The sequence below is a fragment of the Pan troglodytes genome, chromosome 1, assembly GCF_028858775.2.
Source record: "Pan troglodytes isolate AG18354 chromosome 1, NHGRI_mPanTro3-v2.0_pri, whole genome shotgun sequence".
NCBI classification, from domain to species: Eukaryota; Metazoa; Chordata; class Mammalia; order Primates; family Hominidae; genus Pan; species Pan troglodytes.
The window spans coordinates 163,916,246-163,936,124 of NC_072398.2; the positions used below are offsets into that span (position 1 = coordinate 163,916,246).

A 19,879-nucleotide genomic window follows, 5' to 3' on the forward strand; every position below is an offset into this window, starting at 1 on the left:
ATGCATTATGGCTTAAATGTGAATGGTGAGGGTAAGGCAATAGGCAGAGGGGAGGAAAATAATATTTTAATTAGTAACTCCAGTTATTATGCCTCTAAAGGAGCATGTAGGAATGATATCTGGGGCTCAGGAAGACCTCACTGAAGATTATGTACTTTACTTGAGACTTAAAGGAGTTAGCCAGAGGAGGAAGTTGGAGTTTGTAGGAATGGGAGGTTAGTCCATAAGCCAAGTGATGAACAGATGCAAAGGTCCAAGAATGAGAAGATGTGTTTGACAAAGTAAAAGAACAACAAGCATAAATAGAGAAGGGAGAGCAAAATTGAGAGTATTGTGAAATAAAGCAGGAGATAGATTTTATTCTAATAAGCAGATCTGCATTTTTCTTTTTTTTGAGATGGAGTCTCACCCTGTTGCTTAGCCTGGAGTGCAGTGGTGTGATCTTGGCTCACTGCAACCTCCACCTCTGGAGTTCAAGTGATTCTCCTGCCTCAGCCTCCAAAGTAGCTGGGATTACAAGCATCCGCAACCATGCCCGGCTAATTTTAGTATCTTTAGTATAGATGGGGCTTCAGCATGTTGGCCAGGCTGGTCTCAAACTGCCGAACTTGTGATCCGCCAGCCTTGGCCTCCCAAAGTGCTAGGATTACAGGTGCGAGCCACGTGCCCGGCCCAGATCTGCATTTTTACAGAATGAATTGGAGAGGAAGAGTCATCTATCCTGAAGACTAGTTCGGATGTCATTGCAGACATCTTGATAATGATGGCTATGGTAGTGGATTCAGACTTGAGAGATATTTAGCAGCTTATATATGGCAAGTTAGAAGAGACAGGTTCTGAGAATGACTACTAGACTTCTAAGGTGGCAACTTGGCATATGGCAATATGTTTACTAAAATGGGTGTGCCACATATTAATTGTCTCTCAGCTGCAAACCTACTCTTCTATATTCTACTTTGTGAAGCTGATGCTTGTATTTTGCAAAACACATTTCTGCTTTGCTGGCTGGCTCTACGTAAACTCTTCCATACGTGGCACTAGAGGGATACTGGGTAGCTGTAGGAGGAGAAAAGAAATGCTTTTTCCCATGTGCTTCCTAGTAGCCTCAGTCTAGCAATGATTCTTCGTCCCAGAAGTAGCAAGTTCTTCCCTTAGCAGTAGTTGAATGCAGTTTGCAGTTTTCCCTAAATTTAGAGAACAGCCTATATCACAACACTGTGTTCCCGTTCCACTCCCCCTCCTACCCTTCCCTCCCCTACTCCCCTCCCACCCCATGTGACACTGAGCCCACAGCACTAACCAGATAGTGCTCTCTCTTCAAAGGTCTGAATTTCAGGCTTATGGGGATCCTCTTTTGAACCCAAAGACCCTAGAATCACTTGAGCAGCATTTCTTCCTCAGAAATCTTGAGTTTTAGCTATTGGAGTTCCTCCTCTAAGTTTCTAAGTTTTGATAATTCTAGCCTCTTTCCTTTGTTCCCTCAGCCCTTCCTGCAGTTGCTACCTCCATGATACCTTATGGTTTGGGGGGCTTTCGAAGTGTTTCTTTTTAAACTTTCATTTACCTAGTTAACATTTTTTAATGTAAAATTATCTCTAATCAAATAACATGTGTGGTTTCTGTCTCTTGACTGGACCTTGATTGACATAGAAATTGGTTCTAGAAAAGACTTTAGAAGTTGGGATTTGGGATTTGTTTGGTTCTGTCCTTGAGCTTGAATGAAGTGCTGAGCTCCCCACTAATGTGAAATAAATTCTGGTAACCCATGTCATGCAGAAGTATCATGATTCATTAAATTGTCACCTGCAGTTAATTGTGATGACATTCCTACTGAACCAAGTGCCTTAGGAGCATGGGCCTGCTGCATCTAACTGTTAGCAGTAGTAATGACTGTGAGGACTATGGTGTGGGATAGATTCTTGAGTTTAATAAAACACATACAGAAAGAATAACAAACTTGGGTCTTTACATTCTTCATAAAGTCTCATTAGAGTACCAAAATGATTCTATGGCAGTCCTAAAAGAATCTCTCTTTTCTTGCAGCCACAGGGCTGACATTGTTAAAAATAAAAAAAGGCTTAATAGGCCAGTTTACAATTTTTACAACATCAGTTGAATTTACAACCTTGCTAGGTCTCTCATGTAGAAGTTAAAAAAATGGAAAGAAAATGACCCTAAAACTTGGAATGAGTACACATTTGTTTGGGCTTAAATGGGGTTAAGAATTTTGAATTGTCAAGTCATTTTGAGCCTCTTCTGACAGTGGGAGCCTCCTGTGTCTGAGAGATTAGCCTTCTCTTGCTTGAAAACTCTATCCACTATACCCATAACTAGGTCAGATATCAACATACCCCAAAGAGCCAGCATGAAGTTTAACTTAGGAGGAAGCAGGTGGTAAACCAAAAGAATTGCAAGATTTTTCTAATTTATATCACCATCAACCTAGGGAATATGTATAGGAATGGAGCTTAAGGAAGATGAAATATAACACTGGATTCAGCCAAATGTATTGATAAGGGTGTACTTACCTGAGGTTCTGGATTTAATGTGTTGGCTCATGCAGGTGGAAGCATTCTAACAATTTAATATGTTGGTTTACTGACAGTTGGGCACAACAGCAGGGTCTATTTAATGAGGTTGAGATACCAGAACTTTCCATATTATAATGTTGAGGAAAAGATTCCAGTGCCTAGGGAAACAGGAATGGTGGAGCATATTTATCACATGTAATCTACACACCCATCCCTCAACAACATCCTTCAGAGAATCCAGAGGAAATCCCATAACTGACATGTGGAGAAACACACTTGTGTATAGACCATGTACATCCTTGAGAAGTTCTGTTGTGGCTGTGCTCTGTAAGCTAGGTATAATAGGAATTTTCAGTATTGAGATGGGCTCCGCAATTTAATAGAGATGTTGGAAGTTCTGGAGTATCAGAGGCAAGCAGTAGTACTTAACCACAGAAGACAAGGTGGGGGCATATTTATTATAAAAGGAAAGCAGTAACATAGTGGTAATCATAGTTTTAAGCCATAGGAATTTTGGGCAGTATCCTATTGATTATAATGTCCCTAAGAATGAAATAGTTAGACAACCTAGTAAAATGGTCCTTAATCTCTATAACAGTAAAAACCAGACCTGACAGCAAAGAAAACTGCCTGGAGTCTCAGAAATGGACAGTCATGGTCTTTTATTCAGTTTCCAGACCTAAGCCATGTACAATATGAGAATCTCTTGAAGTAGAGATCAGGTCTCTTTGAGGAAGGCCCTATATCATAGCCACAACTGTATACTGTATATCTTCTTTCAAGTCTTCCTCAAAGGAAGCTGCAGCCATTTACTAGGGTGACTGTGTAGTAACAAAAAGGAAATACCCAGACCTTTTGTGGGATTATCAAACACTGGCCAACCGATACTAATTCCTGGGCACTCACAGCCCTGCAGTCTACCAGTTAAACTGGGGGCTTATGTAGCGTCTTAGTCAGTTCAAGCTGTTTTAATGAAATATTATTGGGTAGCTTATAAACAACAGAAATTCATTTCTCCCAGTCGAAGGCTGGGAAATCCAAGATCAAGATGCAGGCTGATTTGGTGTCTGGTGAGTGCCTGATTTCTGTTTCATAGGTGGTATCTTCCAGCTGTGTCCTCACATGTTGGAAGGGGTAAAGGGTCTCTCTCAGGGCTCTTTTGTAAGGGTACCAATTCTTTTCATGAAGTCTTCACCCTCCTGACCTAATCACCTCCTAAAGGCCTCACCTCCTAAAACTATCACCTTAGAGGTTAGGATTTTGTGAACATCGTCAGATTCAAAATGTAGTCACTTGTGTCAAACCCTAGCAAAATGGAGCTAGAGAAGGCTATGCTGGTAGGGCTCTCACACACAGTTTGCCTGATAACACAAACTATCACAGGACATTTTTCCAAACCACAGTTTACTACGTGAGTCACACAAAGACAGCTGGCAGCACAAGGACAGCTAGCCGCTTACACAAGAACACATGCCTGACACACTGACTCACAAACCCAATTCTAAATGTAAAGGCCTAACTGAAACTCCAAGATTACAAGTCCTTCCTAAGGACCACTGACATTCACATATCAGAACTCTTCAGCTCTTGTAAGATGCTGCCAGCACCAAAAAACCTTCTTTTAAAACAACTTGCATAAATCTCCTCTTTCTCCAATAAAATCCTAACCTTTTACTCTGTTCTCCATATATACTGGAGGCCATCCTGGTTTGTATATATGTCCCAAATTACAATCCTACGTCTTGTATACTATTCCCAAATAAAACCTTTTTACTTAGAGATTCATCTCTATTTTCACATGACAATTTCAATACATGAATTTGTTGGGGGACACACACATTTAGACTATAGAAGTGAGTCAGGTGATAATTGGAGACCTAGCCCAACTTTGAAACATGATATGCTCAGTAGGTCCACAAATCCACTGTGTGTTTTTGTCTCCAGCTCTTGAATGTATAATTGGAAGAGACATATGTTTAGGCATAACAGATATGCTAGGCAGCTGGTAAAATCCTCACAGTGTCTGTGTGACCCATGGAATAAGGACCACGATAGTAGAAAGAGGAAGCCTCTGGAGCTTTCCTTCCCTTTCAGGACAGTACAAAAAAAGATATACCACATCTTTAGAGGAGTTGCAGAGATTACTGCCATCATCAAAGACTTGAAAGATGGATGAATCCTATCACATCTCCATTTAAGTCACCTGTTTGTCCAATGCAGAAGAGAAATCTTAGCAAATAACTGAGTGTGGTTATAAACTTAATCAGGAGGTGACTCCAATGTTAGTTGATGCTCCAGATGTAGTGTTACTAGGGCAAATCACCATGACATTTCCTGACACCTAGTGTGTAGCTATTAACATGGCAAATGTTTTGTCTCTATATTAATTTATAGGGTCCAACTAAAACAGTTTACCTCTTACATGTCAGGGCCAGCAGTATAGCATCATTGGATTGACATCCAATCTTTTACTCTTTGACATAATATAGTTCACAGAGATCTTGATCATCTTAATATTCTCATACAAAATAAACTGGTTCAACACATTGATTAAATTATGTTGTTCAGATCTGATAAATGCAAAGTAGTAAGCATTTTGGATGGCAAAATAAGACAACTAGGATCTCAACTGTCAGGATTCATTACCTGATACAGTGAAGAACAATAGAGAAGCAGAATGTTGGAGTAAAAGGGATAATGACAAGATTAGTTTCAGGCATGTTGAGCAGCATAACAGAGAGTTATCCAAGTGAAGATATTCAGGAGGCAGTCAGACACATTAATCTGGAGTTAGAGAGAACATAAGTAATGTAGATTTGGTAAGCACTGGCAAACAATAAGTCATAACTGAAACCATGGAATGGAATGAGATTTAGTAAGAATACATAGAATAGAGAAGACCCAAGACTGAGCCCTGAGGAATGTAAAACTTTAAAGGTCTGTGAGAAGAGGAGGAACCAGCAAAGCAGGATGAGAAGGAGCAGCCAGAGTACGAGGAGAGGTTTCAGAGAGTATGGGGCTCCAGAAGTCAAGGGAAGAGGGTGTAGCTAAAAGAAGGGAGAATACCAGCAATGTAAATGCTGTAGAGTGGTCAAGCAGGAGGACTAAGAGTGTTCATTGGGTTTAGTCCCATGGAGGTCATGGGTAACTTTGCAGTGAACAGCTTCAGTGTAGCGGAGGGGGTAAAACTAGTTTGGTGGGGGTTAAAGAGTGCTTGCAGGGTGATTATAGAGAGAGCAGAACCACAGTAAATAGGTGGATAGTGAGGTCAATTCACTAAAATTGGAGATTCAAAGAAGCAACTTATTTGGGAGAGATTTATATAAAGTTCAGTTGTAAACACATTGAGCTGGAAATGTCTTTGTATTTCCAGTGCCTAATTTGGTGTCTGGTATGCTATTTGTGAATGAGTCATGATTGACTATGACTTCAACACATTACTGTTCCTTTATCCTGCTTATCCTTCTTCATAGGGTTGATAAACACTAAACTTGGTCATTGAAGAAAGCATTGACATTGCCAGAACGTCTTGTAAAAGTAGGTCTTGTCCATCTGCCCCAAAGGAGGCAGGAGTGTCCAGTGGAGGAACACAGAATAAATGCTAAACAGACCTAGGACCGAATCTGTACACAGTCACTTAGAGCTGTGGGATGCAGTGTATGTCTAATACTCCCTCTCAGCCCTTGTTTTCCTGTTTATATGTTGTTTCACCATACCTGCTTCTCATAGTGGTTAGGGTGAAATGAGATAATGAATTACAAGAGTAGCACATTGTGAGGCTCATCATCAGTGGCCAATAAGTTCATTCTTTGCAGTCCAATGTAGAAAAGTACAAGGCACTGCAGAGAAGAGAAGCTCCATGCTCTCTGATTCTCAGAATTTTTAAAGTATTGTTCAAATAGGAAACATGTATGACCTTTGCTCCTTGACTATAAAGTAACCAGCTGTGCAACACAGCAGGTCACTGGGTATGATCTAGGTTGGCAGTGAAATAGGAAACTGGTGAATGCAGGTGGATAACAAAAGAGGCCTATATACATTCCACTATGAGAGGAGCAAGTGGGCCAAGGAAAAGGGAGAAGCGTGGAGAAAAGAAGTAATATAAGCTATGTTTTAAAGAACTGTGTACAGAATCAATATTCCCTCAGTGAAAAACAGGATACTTAACGGCAATGTTTTGATAAAAAGACATCATTTAATACTAAGAAGAGTTTTTGCTAGTAATTCTACCCAGTAAGATGTAAAATTTATCAACCCACAAAGTTGACCTTTCCAAATAGAGTATACTTGTACGTAAGTGAGAACATTTAATTCAGTCTTTCTTATCTTGAACAACTTTTTAAGATATATTTCAATATTTATTCAGTTTCACCCAATGATGTGTAAATACTCCATATATAATTCTGTGATTAATATTACTGAAGTGAGGAAACAGATCTGAGGACCTAAAATACCAAAATTCACCCCAAAGTCTAAGTACCTATAACACGGGAAAGAGATAAAAATCCTACTAGAGATGGCACCTATCTTATCTTTGTGGGTACCTAATGAGAATGCTTGACTCCATTAAACTCCATAGCATTTTACTGGGGGTCCACAGCAACCAAATCATTACTGGAGCTGAGAAAATCCAACACAGTTCATGGCCTGTGATAGGTCTTGAATATTTGTTAATTAATAAAGTAATCATGCTGAGAAAAACAGTAGTTGCCTGGATCAGCACTCTTATTTTTATTTTCTGTAATCATAACTTATGATTTTGAAAATTTGTACCTGGCATTTCATACTTCCACAGGGTAGAACTTGAAATATTATCTCACCTCTTCCATTGTTCTCCATTGGTGCCCTCTTGACTTTATAAAAGAGGGTTTCATTTTCATACCGTGTTAGCAGGAATAAAAAATGAGTATAAACTCTTTGGAGGTTGTTAATTTGGAATTTCCTCAATTCTATTAATTTTTTTATTAAAAAGTAGCCTTAACTAAGCAATTCTACTTCTAGAAATTTATACTTGCACAAAGTTGAATGGACAAGCATTGTTTGTACACTGAAAAATGGCAATAACTTAAATGTCTATAGGGTTACATGATGATGCATCCAACTAATGGAATACTCTGAAGCCTTTGAAAAGAATGAGGTTAAGTTTAAGCGTTGCCACAGAAAGACCATCAAGGAATAGTAAGTGAAAAGAGGAAGACTGCCTAATAATACTAGTGATAACAGTAATTGTAATAAACACTCATATTATGTTCTAAGCACTTTACATTCATTAACTCATTTAATTCTCATTGTAACTCTATGAGGTGGGTACTATTGTTATCCCCATTTTACAGGTGAGGAAATTGAAGCACAGTGATGTCTAGTAATTTGCCCAAGGTCACAAAACTACTAAGTGTCAGCAGCAGTGTGTGGCTTGAGGATTAGTGTTCTTCTCTGGTTCTATTCCAGGTATGTTTTTTAAAATGTGTAAAAATGTGTATATATGTATATATTTGCTTTTTATTATGAGGGGCATTGTTACTTCTATAATATTTTTTTCTGCAAGGATGTTTCTTAAAATACAATGTTTTAGTTATTTTTCCTTTTGAAGCTAGCAGTCAAGGAAGAAATTTAATCATTTTCCTTGTTTTCATTGATTCAATCAACTAAAATATCTAAACTGTGTTAGGCATCCTTGCCTGCCCCTGTCCTCAAGAAGCAACTGTCTAGTGGAAGAGAGTGATATGTAAACATGTAATGCAGAGCCCCTTTGCTACGGTCTGTATGTGTCCTCCAAAATTCATATGTTGAAACTTAATCACCAATGTGATATTATTAAGAGGCAGGCCCTTTAGGAGGTGACTAAGTCATGAGGGCTCTGCCTTTGTGAGTAGGATTCATGCCTTATGAGAGAGGTTTCACACAGTGTTTGTCCCTTTCTGACCTTCTGTCCCTTCTGCCATGTGAGGACATGGTGTTCTTCCCCTTCAGAGGATGCAGTGGTTAAGGTGGCACCTTGATCTTGGACTTCTCAGCCTCCAGAAGTGTGAGAAAATAAATTTCTATTTTTTATATGTTATCCAGTCTCAGGTATTTTGTTATAGCAGCAGGAGCAGATGGACACTCTACAAAGGGGGTATATAAAGATGCGGTAGGAGAGGCACAAAGGAGAGAGATCAATTATGTAGAGGGAAGTGGGGGGCAGTGTGAAGGCTGCCCAGAGAAGAGGTACTGTTCTGCCAAAATACGGAAGGAAATGTAAGAGTTTTTCAGGAGCTGGGTGAGAGGAGGAAGAGAAAAAGCAGCCCAGATGGAGGGAATAATGAGAGTAAAGACACAGAAGCCGGAACCCACATTGTTGATTTATCTGCACCTTAGGGGAGGGAAACGTGAATAGCACCTCTGGAGATGTGGGTAGGAACCACATTATCTAGGACCTTGTAGGCTACGTTAAGAACCTCATCCTGTGTGCCAGTTTTTTAAGAAACACTTGAAGAACATAGGTGTTCTCAAAGTAACTCAAAAGATATAAACCAATTATACACATATAATTGAATATTATTCAGCCTTAAAAAGGGAGGACATTCTAACATATGCTACAACGTGGCTGAACCTTGAAGACATTATGTTAATGAAGTAAGTTCATCACGAAAGGACAAATACTACATGATTCCACTTACATGAGGTACCTAGAGTAGTCAAATTCACAGAGACAGAAAGTAGAACACTGGTTAACAGCAGAGAGGGAAGGAAGTAGGGAAACAGGGAGTGATTGTTTAAAGGGGAAAGAGTTTCACTTTGGGATGGTGAAAAAGTTCTAAAGATGGATTAGTGATGATGGTTGCAAAAGGATGTGAATGCGGTTAATGCCATGCAATTGCATACTCAAAAAGGGTTAAAATGATAAATTTTACACTTTGTATATTTTGCCACAATTTATTTCTTTCTTTAAGATGGTCTTGTGCTGTTGCCCAGGCTGGAGTGCAGTAGTATGATCATAGCTCATTGCAGCCTTGACCTCCTGGGCTCAAGCCATCCTCCCACCTCAGCCTCCTGAGTAGCTGGGACCACAGGCGTGCGCCACCACATCTGGCTAATTTTTTTATTTTCTTGTAGAGACAGGGTCTCACTTTGTTGCCCAGCATGGTCTCAAACTCCCGGGCTCAGGCATTCCACCTGCTCCCAAAGTGCTGGTATTACAGGTGTGAACCACTATACCTGGTTTACCAAAATATAAAAATAAGAAAAAAAAAAAAAGAAGAAATTTAAAAAGATACAGACCAAGCACTTAGAAAAATAATTCAAAGTTCTTCTTTCCTAATCTATTAAAGTTCAATATGTAATTTCTTTGCTTAAACCGATCATAATGATTTGCTTCTGTTATATAATAATGACTACCATTTACCGAAAACTAGCTCTTTGCTAGCTACACATCCACAGAGATCAGGTTCAGGGAAGTCATCTAATTGGTCCAAGACACACAATAAGGAGTGTGTGTGTTTTGGGCGGGGGGGGGGGGGGGGGGGGATCGTCATTTCTAGGAATCCTACAATTGGAAATCAAGTCTTTTAGGCTCCAAACACCTTGTGCTTTCCCCAATCCCCAAGCTGCTTATCTTGCTACTTTTTGGGATATGTCAACATTTTTCTTAAAACAAACAAACGAAACTTCTCAATCTGAAAAGAAAGTATTGTTTGGTGTTTTCTGGGTTCAGAAAATGTAAGAAGCCTGAGGCATTGCAGAATGAAATTTTCGTTGAGTGTTTACTGTTGATCCACATCTGATACTTTTGAAGGGTTTTTACCCCCTGCAAGAGAGACTAAAAGAGCATTCAAAATTAGTCTAGACGCAGTGTATGTAACTACTTGGCCGGCCAGCTGTAACAGAGGGGAGGAGGGTCTGCACTTAGTTGCGGGAGTTATCCGGAGAATACGGCCTTCCAGCCCCTCTGCCACCAGACTCCCCCCGCCCCAGGTACGCGCCCCGCGGAGAGACCCAGCGCGTGCTCGTGCGCAGGCGCAGGGCGACTGTCACCCGGCGTCTGTGGTTTGTCGCCCGGCGCTCTGGTGTCTCGATGTAGTTCCCCTGGCTTCTCCTTATCCGCCTCGGGCAGGGGGGTCGCCACTGCCCCTTCTCCAGGCTCTCTCCAACCCCTGCCCAGGCTAAGCCCGGCGCGGCCCTACTCTCTGACCCCGCGTTGCACAATGCCCGAGCAAAGTCTCCAGGGGTGTGAACCCCGGCGTCCCTGCCCCTGGGCGGGGACAGGCGGCGGCCAAGCGGGGAGTCGAGGCGGCGAGCGCGCAGCTGGCCTAGTCTGCGGTCCCCAACTCCTCGAGTCCCCTGGGAGCCGCCGCTGCAGGACCCCGAGCCGCTAGGCCCCGCCGCCAGGCCACCGCCGCTGCGGCAGCCATGGCGGAAGTTCATAGACGTCAGCATGCTCGGGTTAAAGGAGAAGCCCCCGCGAAATCCTCCACACTCCGAGATGAGGAGGAGCTGGGGATGGCGTCGGCCGAAACGCTGACCGTGTTTCTGAAGCTGCTGGCCGCCGGCTTTTACGGCGTGAGCTCCTTCCTGATCGTGGTGGTGAATAAGAGCGTGCTCACCAATTACAGGTAGGGCCGAGGCGGCGGCGGCCCAGGCCGCGGAGGAGGAGCGGGCGGCGGCGCGGCGCCGGCTCCCTGGACTTTGACTGCCAAAGTTAAAGCCGAACAAAGTTGGGCGGGAGCTGGGGAGGGCGGGCGGCTGACGCGCGCGGCCCGGGCAGCGGAGCCGGCCTGGCGAGCGGGCCTGTGGCCGGGGTCCGCTCCCTGCGCGGAGCTCCGGCCGGCCCGGCACGTTTGGGGCTCGCCTGCCATGCCCTGGGCGCACCGCCCCGAAAACCCTGCCCTTCAGAGAGATGGAGCAAAGTGATTCGCTTGGTGACTTTTGAGCCCTTATGCCTGTCGATCAGAGAGGAGAGCGAGGGAAGCCTCCCTCCTCCGCAGCCTGGACAGGGGGCCGGGGCTTCAGTGTCCCCTGCACCCGCTGACAGCCTCTGGGGACGTACGCATCCTCACCCCAGCAGACAATTATTCCCTTGCTAACACTGGGACCCAGAGGCAGAAGTTGGTTTTTTTTTTTTTTTAAAGGTGTGTGAAACCGTTGCAGAGATCTGTATCTGCACTGCCTTGAGAAATCCTTTGCAGGCAGCGGACTGAAACTGTAGACTCGGACAAGATGGGACAAGCGGCCGCCCGAGGCTACATCAGCGGGGTGGACTGACAACCAACAGGCAGAGTTTTCTCCCAAGATTTTTGTTTGATTTAGGGGCGGACGTTGGTGTGGCTTGTATCGGAATGCCTTATTAACGTTGCCGATGTGCAAATTGAATTCACAGAGCTAAGTTAGGTTTGTTCTGATCTTGTTTTTTTCTTTGCCCTTTTTGTAGATTTCCCTCCTCACTATGTGTTGGACTTGGCCAGGTTAGTTGGAATCCTCACCGTTACGTGGTTTATGTTGTTAGAACTTCTGTGTGTGTCTTTATGTGTAGAACAGTGAATCTGTGTTCTCTTGTTTACAGATGGTGGCCACAGTGGCAGTTCTCTGGGTGGGAAAGGCGCTCAGAGTAGTCAAGTTTCCTGACCTTGACAGAAATGTACCTCGAAAGGTAAAAGAAGAAAAGCGATACTTTATTTTGTGAAATGAAGTCAGTATGTATTAACATATTTTATCAGTGCCTTGCGTATTTAAAAATTGCAGCCTCAAAATTGCCCAGTCTAGAGTGGTTATAATGAATGTAAAGAATAAAAGTAGTAATATGTGTCAAAGAAGGCTTACAATCTCTTTAAACTTAAGAGAAAAAATAACATAGGAATATTCTTCTGTTTTTAATTAATGCACACTTGTTGAGAGTACAATAGTTTTGCAGTTTCTCTATCCATCTAATCTAGCCAGTGTATCCTGCATTCATTATTCTTTGGGCTTATTTTATACTGTCTGCCTCTGCTTGACTGCAAACGAAGATGAAATGCCTTTACTTTTTCTGCTGACATTAGAGCCATGGGCTCTAATACATTATCATATTTTACAGCAAATGATGTTTCTGTCTCACATTGATCATATTCATATTTCTGTCTTTTCTCCCTGCCTTCCTCCCTTTCTTTCTGCTATAGTAATGTTGTTTATCCAAGCATAAGTGTTGTTTGGGTGTTTGGGTGTCAAAATTGTGTATGATAACTAATCTTACGTTTTAAGTGGAAAAAATTTTGATCATATAAACAAAATTGTTTCTGTTTGAAAGGACCTTGTTTTAGCTATCTTTATTATTGAGTTTTGTTATCCCTTTTTAAATTTTCTAGACGTTTCCACTACCTCTACTATATTTTGGGAACCAAATCACGGGACTGTTCAGCACGAAGAAACTGAAGTATGGATAACTTTATTTTACTAGTGAGGTTAATATAATGTATTCTTAAAATTGTACTTGAATGTCAAATATTTAACACATTGTTATTGATTCTGGAAAAAAATGAAAGGACCAGAAAGCTTCTATTACTACTAAATAATGAAGGTGGTGCCAAAGGTTTTAGTTTATAGTTTATGCTCTTTTCTTTGAAGAGAAAGAGGAGTTTTTTGTTTTTGTTTTTTTACGCCTCATTTTGAGGTTAGAAGTCTTAAAATGTTATAAAATGCTATGATAGGAAATTTTTATTATTTTTCTAGAGCCACAATAGTGAAGATATATACTAGGCTTCTGGGATTTCAGTTCTTTAATATAGTTCATAAATATTTTAGGCAACTTCCACACAGCAAAATTAGAGGGTAGGCATAAGAACTTTTGCAGTTTTTCTTTTAATGTGAAGTAAGGTAACATCAGCTAGAACCCTGATAAAAATATTATTAATATCTTACACATGGCATGTAACTGTAGAGGCAACATACTTATTTTCAGAGAGAAGCAATAGCTCTCCTCTCCATGGTAACACTGTCTTTCCCTCTAACCTCCCGGTTTCTGGCTTCTGCTCTTATTGTAGTGTACATATCGGTTGTGTGTGGTATTAAAATGACACAAATAGAGAAAACATTTAACAGAAACCCCGTGGCTTCACCACTACCACACAAGCTAAAACCCTGGCATTGTAAAATAGAATGGAGAGATTTTTGAGAATCAGGGACAAGGTGTTTTTCATTTCTTCCTTTAAAACCCGAGAAACCTGACAGAATGACCAAGATGATATCTCTGAAGAGGGTTCCAAGGAGGTCAGATTTATCATGGGTGGGACATTTTTTTCCATTTCATTACCCACCAGGAAAGAAATGCAGGCCTTCTGCAAAGTGCTGCTTGTGTAGAGTTTGCTTTTTTTCATCCATCTCATCCAACCATTCATTCACACCTATCTTTGATTGCCAGCTAAGTATAAGGCACTTTGGAGTGAGATAAGATATATTCAGAAATAACTATATTGCAAGAGGCTGTATGTTTGATTAGTATAAGCAAAATGCTCTGGGAATTTAGATGAAGACAAAATTACATCCACAAAAGGACAGTCAAGGCATTTCATGGGGTAAGATTTTCATAGATGGTTTTTGGGTGGTCTAGGGGGTGGGAAGGGAGGTCAGACTAGTGAAAAAATGAGAAGGAAGCCTTTTTCTACTAAAAACTGACATATTTACAGCTTAGGGTTTTGCATAATTAGCAGAATAAAGTTTTGTAGTTAATTTAATGTTTCTCACTTCTAGTAGTTTTTTAAAAGCAGCTGTTGTAGGCTTTCAAGTAGGAATTGCTTCTAGAGAGAAGCAGGGGTTTAACCATAAATTAATCTGTATGGAATTTCCATAATGGAAGAATAGCATTATTTTAACTACCAATTTGGAAAATCTTAGTTTAAAACAAATTGTTAAATTCTATTTTACCTAATTATCTTTTTTTTTTTCCAGCTTGCCAATGTTTACAGTTCTGAGAAGGTTCTCCATCCTGTTTACAATGTTTGCTGAAGGAGTTTTACTCAAGTGAGCTAAGTTTCTAATATATCTGTTCTTTAAATCACCTTGAAAAGGTGCCCAGCATATGTGAGATATTAAATTATTTGTCTTGTTCCTACCTTACCTTTTGAGAAGTTTAAGCAACCCTCTCTCTTGGCTGCTGGAATTGATAGTTTGTGGGAGTGGTAGTTGGGAAGGTTATGAATTAGAGTTGAAAATCTTATCTGAACGTGAGATTTACTTTCTAGAATTTCTGTACTACTGCCACTGGGAGAAGCTGGATCAGAATCATAGGTATAGGTTTTAAATAGTGTTCATGTCTAGCTCCAAATGAATGTGACATTTTTCTGTTAAAGAAATTCTGCTTCACAAAAGTTCAAACTCACTAATAATAACAATAGGTGAAAATTTTAAAAGTGGGTGTAATAACTTACATAACAATAAATTTTTGCTTTATCAAAGGGGTTCTTTTAAATATCAGTTTCTCAGAAATGTTTAAAATATGATTGTTTATAGCTTTTGAGAAAGCGTATCCCATTTTTTGCTTCTGTTGTAAAATGAGTGTGGGAGTAAAGTCGTGTGTATTTTAAAATTTTTTGTTTTGTAGGAAGACTTTTTCTTGGGGTATTAAAATGACTGTATTTGCAATGATTATTGGAGCCTTTGTAGCTGCCAGGTAAGATGTGGGCCTATGACTAGCACATTATAAATTGTCAATAATTATTGATAATAAATGATTACTTATCAATAACAATTTTTTATTGCCTAAATAAGAATTATATCTTTGAAAAGCATCTAGAAGACTCTTGAAAAGGTTAAATCTTTTTGGCTGTATTAAGATAAAGGTTGACAAAAATAAGATTCTTGGGATTGTTAAAATTTAAATTGATGTAATTTAGAATTTGTTACTGTCGTTGTGCTGAGCACATAGCATGTGCCACACAATATGTTTGGCATTTTACACATCTTATTATGTGTTCTTCACAACACCTCTGAGAGGTATGGGTATAATTTTCCTATTTTATAGTTGAAGAAACTAAAACTTAAGTTCAGTAACTTGCTTAAGGTCACAGGGCTAATGGCAGAGCTGAAATTTGAATCTGTGGCTTTCTTCAGAGCCTGTGTGTTTTTATAAACCATGTGGCATTTCTTTTTTTTTTTTTTTTTGAGACGGAGTCTTGCTCTGTTGCCCAGGCTGGAGTCCAGTAGCGGGATCTCGGCTCACTGCAAGCTCCGCCTCCCAGGTTCACGCCATTCTCCTGCCTCAGCCTCCCGAGTAGCTGGGACTACAGGCGTCTGCCACCACACCCAGCTAATTTTTTGTATTCTTAGTAGACACGGAGTTTCACCATGTTAGCCAGGATGGTCTCGATCTCCTATCCTCGTGATCCGCCTGCCTTGGCCTCCCAAAGTGCTGGGATTACAGGCGTGAGCCACCGTGCCTGGCCTGGCGTTTCTTAATTTTGCATGCTGCTAAAGAAAAGCATGTCTCCTCTTCTGTGAGGTGAGGAAAACGACTATGAAACATTTGCTTGCCTTTTCGAATAATGAATAATAACATTGCTTTAATTGGCCTCACATAAGATATGTCACAAATGCCATAACTTAGATATTCTATTAGGTTATTAAAGCTTTTCCCATTTTTCTTAAGTTTTAGTTTTAAAATACATGAGGAAAATGTATACCCACAGACCGAGAAAATTATAATGATGCTAGAAGTCTTCTACAACATTTTAATCAGCCCAGGGCATGCATATATGTATTTACTAATGCCACACATTCTGCCAGACGTATGTTTTCCATCCAGGAGTTCCAGTGTACTTCTTGAATTGACTCATTTACCATCATCACATTCCCGTAGTATAGGTGGAAGAAAGTATTATCAGTCCAGTCCTGTTTTACAAGTCCAATCTCCAAGTAAAATTTCATTCTAAAAAAAAGAGAGTGGCGTAATTGGTTACTAGAAATTGGCTGTATAGCTAACTGCTTTTCCTTCTATGTCATATTCCTCCCTTGGAGAAAAATTCTATACTAGCCTCCTACCTTTCTTTTTAGAGGTGCCCTGCTAGTCTTTGAAACATTTCCTTGAAGCTGATGGGACCCAAAATTGTACCAAACAACAGGGGTTCCTCAGGGCTTTCTTGTGTCTACAAAAACTTCTGAAAAGGATTACTGTCTGGACCAGCCTTATCTGGTTAGACCCTTTGACTTGGAAAAAGATTGAAAGGAAGGGAACTCAGACCTCTGAAGTCAGTCAGAAGGTTGTTAGACTGCTTGGGGTAGGGAGTGTGCATTAAGTTAGTCCTGCCTAAAATTGCAGTGGCATAGAACTCATTAGATAAGTCTTGGCTCCTATACAGTATCTCTGCAAAATCAGAGTCTGTGCAGCCACTATTTTAGCTAGGGTGCTGAAGTATGCTGAAGGCATACCTTTCTCAGATTTTCATTTATTCTGTTTAATTTACTAAATTCTTATCTCGTGCCTGGTACTCTAAGTTCCAGAAATTTTCAGTTTCCCTAAACCCCCAAGTTATACTTCACAGGTTCATTGAGCAATTATTTAAGTATTTGAGTTCCTGCTATGTGCTTAGACATTGTTCTAGCTTGATCTCAGAACTAACCATGATCCACACTTCAGAAATTTCACCCAGGGGCCCAACTACCTATGCAAGATAGTCCTACCTTTCATGTGGACCTTCAGAAAATGACTTGTTAATGGCCTCATCCTTTTGGTTTTCTTGTCTATGGAATTGAGCTCTGCCTGCTTCTGCCTGCTTCACAGATGTACTTAATGGTAATTTGGTGCTTGTTGTCATCTGGGTTTGAATGCAGAGCGGTGTGCTATTAAATGACATGAATGATTGTTGCTAATTATGTGTTTAAATGTTAGTGCCTCTTATTTCTGAGGAATCCCTTATTGAGGTGAAATTGCAAACTATGACCAGAAATCAAGAAATACTAGTAGCTGATAAAATGCCTAATATTCACTTCCCTAGATGAGAATATGTTCTTGTAAATATTTTAGCTCATATCTGTTTAAAATTAAATGCATGTTCTTTAAGTTGTTCTTAAAGTGTTGCTTATGTTTTGCAGCTCTGACTTGGCATTTGATCTGGAAGGATATGCTTTTATTCTGATAAACGATGTCCTGACAGCAGCAAATGGTGCATACGTAAAACAAAAATTAGATTCAAAAGTAAGTAGCAATCTAAAGCTTTAACAGGTGTGTACTGATGTTGGAATGTCAATTCATAGGAGAAGAAGTGGGGAATAAAGAAAGTACTTACTGGGGATGAGAAAGACATAGTGGCTCTCTGAGGGTAAAATTCCTGTACTTTAGTGTTCACATAAGAAACTTTATTTTTTAATTAATTAGCAATTAGGTTTTATTCCAGGCTTTTCTGGGATTGCGTGAATTTTGACTTCGTGTGGGGTAGGGAAAGTAAAGCGTGTTCACTGCAGTGTCTTTAAATGTTCATGGCTGTATTCTAGAGGACTTTCCGAGGGACCTGGGAGGCAGAAAGAGAACTACTTGGAAACCTTTGGGCAGACTTGAAGGGAAATGAATGTTGGAAGGGGCTTCAAAACAAAAATGGCCTTTATGTATTTGCCCTATAAATAATGGGAATTTTTAGGGAGCATTAGTATCTCTGTCTCTCTTAGGGGCAATACAGTGTTTTCTGGCCTTGGCTTTACCAGATATTGTTTATTTGTTTACTATATACTTTAAATATATTATTTTTAGATCAAGCCAGATTATTAGAAAGCTGAGTATTTGAATCATATTGCTTTTGCAACATTATGTTATGAGATTACATTACTGTAAGAAACACCTAAATGGATCTCAACTTTATATATCCTAGGGTGGCTAATTGAAGGAATTGTCCTTGATACCATAATGTATCCTATATGAGGACTCATATGAGATACTTATCTTAGATGTCACCATAGTTTTTCCTGAGCAGCTGGTACATTTTTATCTCATAATTACATCTTGTAACTGACCATGACTTTATCTTATTTTCCTACCCATATTTTCTCTTTAGTCAGATGACTTTAACTGCTTAGTTTTTAGTCTTTTCTATTATGTGTAGAATGTTTCTGAAACTACTTAAGCTCCTTTTTGGGAGCTTAGATAATAAATAACTACAAGTGTCCTACCTGCTTGATAGTACTATTAGTATTGAATTGATCTTGCCTTGGCCAGGGGCTTTGCCTGCTCCTCTAGAAAAGAAGTGTAGATTCAATGTCTATCCCAGTAGGTTTCATTATTTTGCAGATAGTTTATTTTTTTTGTTTTGTTTTTGTTTTTGGAGTAGGCTTGAAGAACCAAGGATGGTGTTGATTTGTTTCCAATCCATTTTCTTTAAATATGCATGTCTTGGCCTCCATTTATTTGCTTTGATGAATCTATATGATGGTTGCATTTTAATGGAAGCTACTAGTAAGAATTTTTATCTTTTTAAAATAGCTAGAGAAAAGGTAGCAGTTAGTGATTGATCTTACTCTTCTCTTCAGCCCATTTGCTGCTTTGGAAAATAGATACTATTAATGACATTTGATTTGTCCAGCAGCTTCAGTTGTCTAAAACAGCACTGTTAATAGAATTTTCTGTGACATTGGAAATTTATATTTCTGCTTTCCATTAACTGGTCATTAGCCATGCATGGCCCTTGAGCACTTGAAAATAACTGAGAAACTGAAATCAGTAGTTTTATGTGATTATAATTAAATTGGATTAGCTACATGTGGCTAGTGGCTACCATATTAGTACAATCTATAGTATATCCTAGAATCTAGAAAAAAAATCAAAGTTTCTGAGTGTTTTATTCCTAGGAGAGCCCTTCAGTTTCTCGCTTAGAAATCACTATGACTTATTCATACTAGAACTTTTAAGTTCATTGATTACTTTTCCTAGCTCATATCTTATAAGCAACAAACTAGAAGGTAGAATTCTATTTAGAGGCAGAGAGGTTTACCAGCAGTATAAAAGGTCAGCTAACAAGAGAAACAGATTATAAAAGACAGAAATACTGAAGAAGAAGAAAAAGATACAGGGTCTATTAAACAGCCCTAAGGGCAACACTGAATAAGAACATAATACATAAACATAATAATACAGATTTATGATGCATAACAATGTATCATAAGATGTAATAATACATGTTTATAATGATGCCCTAAATGTAGTTTCAGTCAGTGTACTTTAAGAAGGCAGGGAGAAAGACATTCAAAACAATTAAAATGTATAAAGAAAAACAGAAGTTTTGGCATTTAAGTTTTTGCTGTTTGTCAGTTTACTGGATGATGTGTATTTGTGTGTATGTGTGCCTCCATGCATATCATCTGCTTCCTGGATAACACTCATGTCTCTTGCTGACTGGGCACCCTTCTTAAAGGTTCCCAGT

At 39.8% G+C, this 19,879-nt stretch overlaps 1 protein-coding gene across 4 annotated transcripts in view; it reads left to right on the forward strand.

The window, feature by feature from the left end:
* Positions 1–10,486: 10,486 nt before the first annotated feature.
* The window catches only part of SLC35D1 (solute carrier family 35 member D1), a 55,064-nt gene continuing 45,671 nt past the window's right edge, over positions 10,487–19,879 (forward strand). For 2 of the 4 annotated variants that reach the window (XR_683066.5, XM_001151573.7), the window contains exons 1-7: positions 10,498–11,122; positions 11,938–11,971; positions 12,070–12,156; positions 12,848–12,915; positions 14,427–14,498; positions 15,079–15,147; positions 17,565–17,667. Coding sequence is in view for 3 of the 4 variants with exons in the window: in XM_001151573.7 (XP_001151573.2) it covers positions 10,920–11,122; positions 11,938–11,971; positions 12,070–12,156; positions 12,848–12,915; positions 14,427–14,498; positions 15,079–15,147; positions 17,565–17,667 (636 nt within the window). In the remaining variant the exon portion in view is untranslated. Of the gene's footprint in view, positions 11,123–11,937; positions 11,972–12,069; positions 12,157–12,847; positions 12,916–14,426; positions 14,499–15,078; positions 15,148–17,564; positions 17,668–19,879 lie in introns of all 4 variants that reach the window. The other 2 variants (XM_063800740.1, XM_009460255.5) reach the window with 2 other exon arrangements.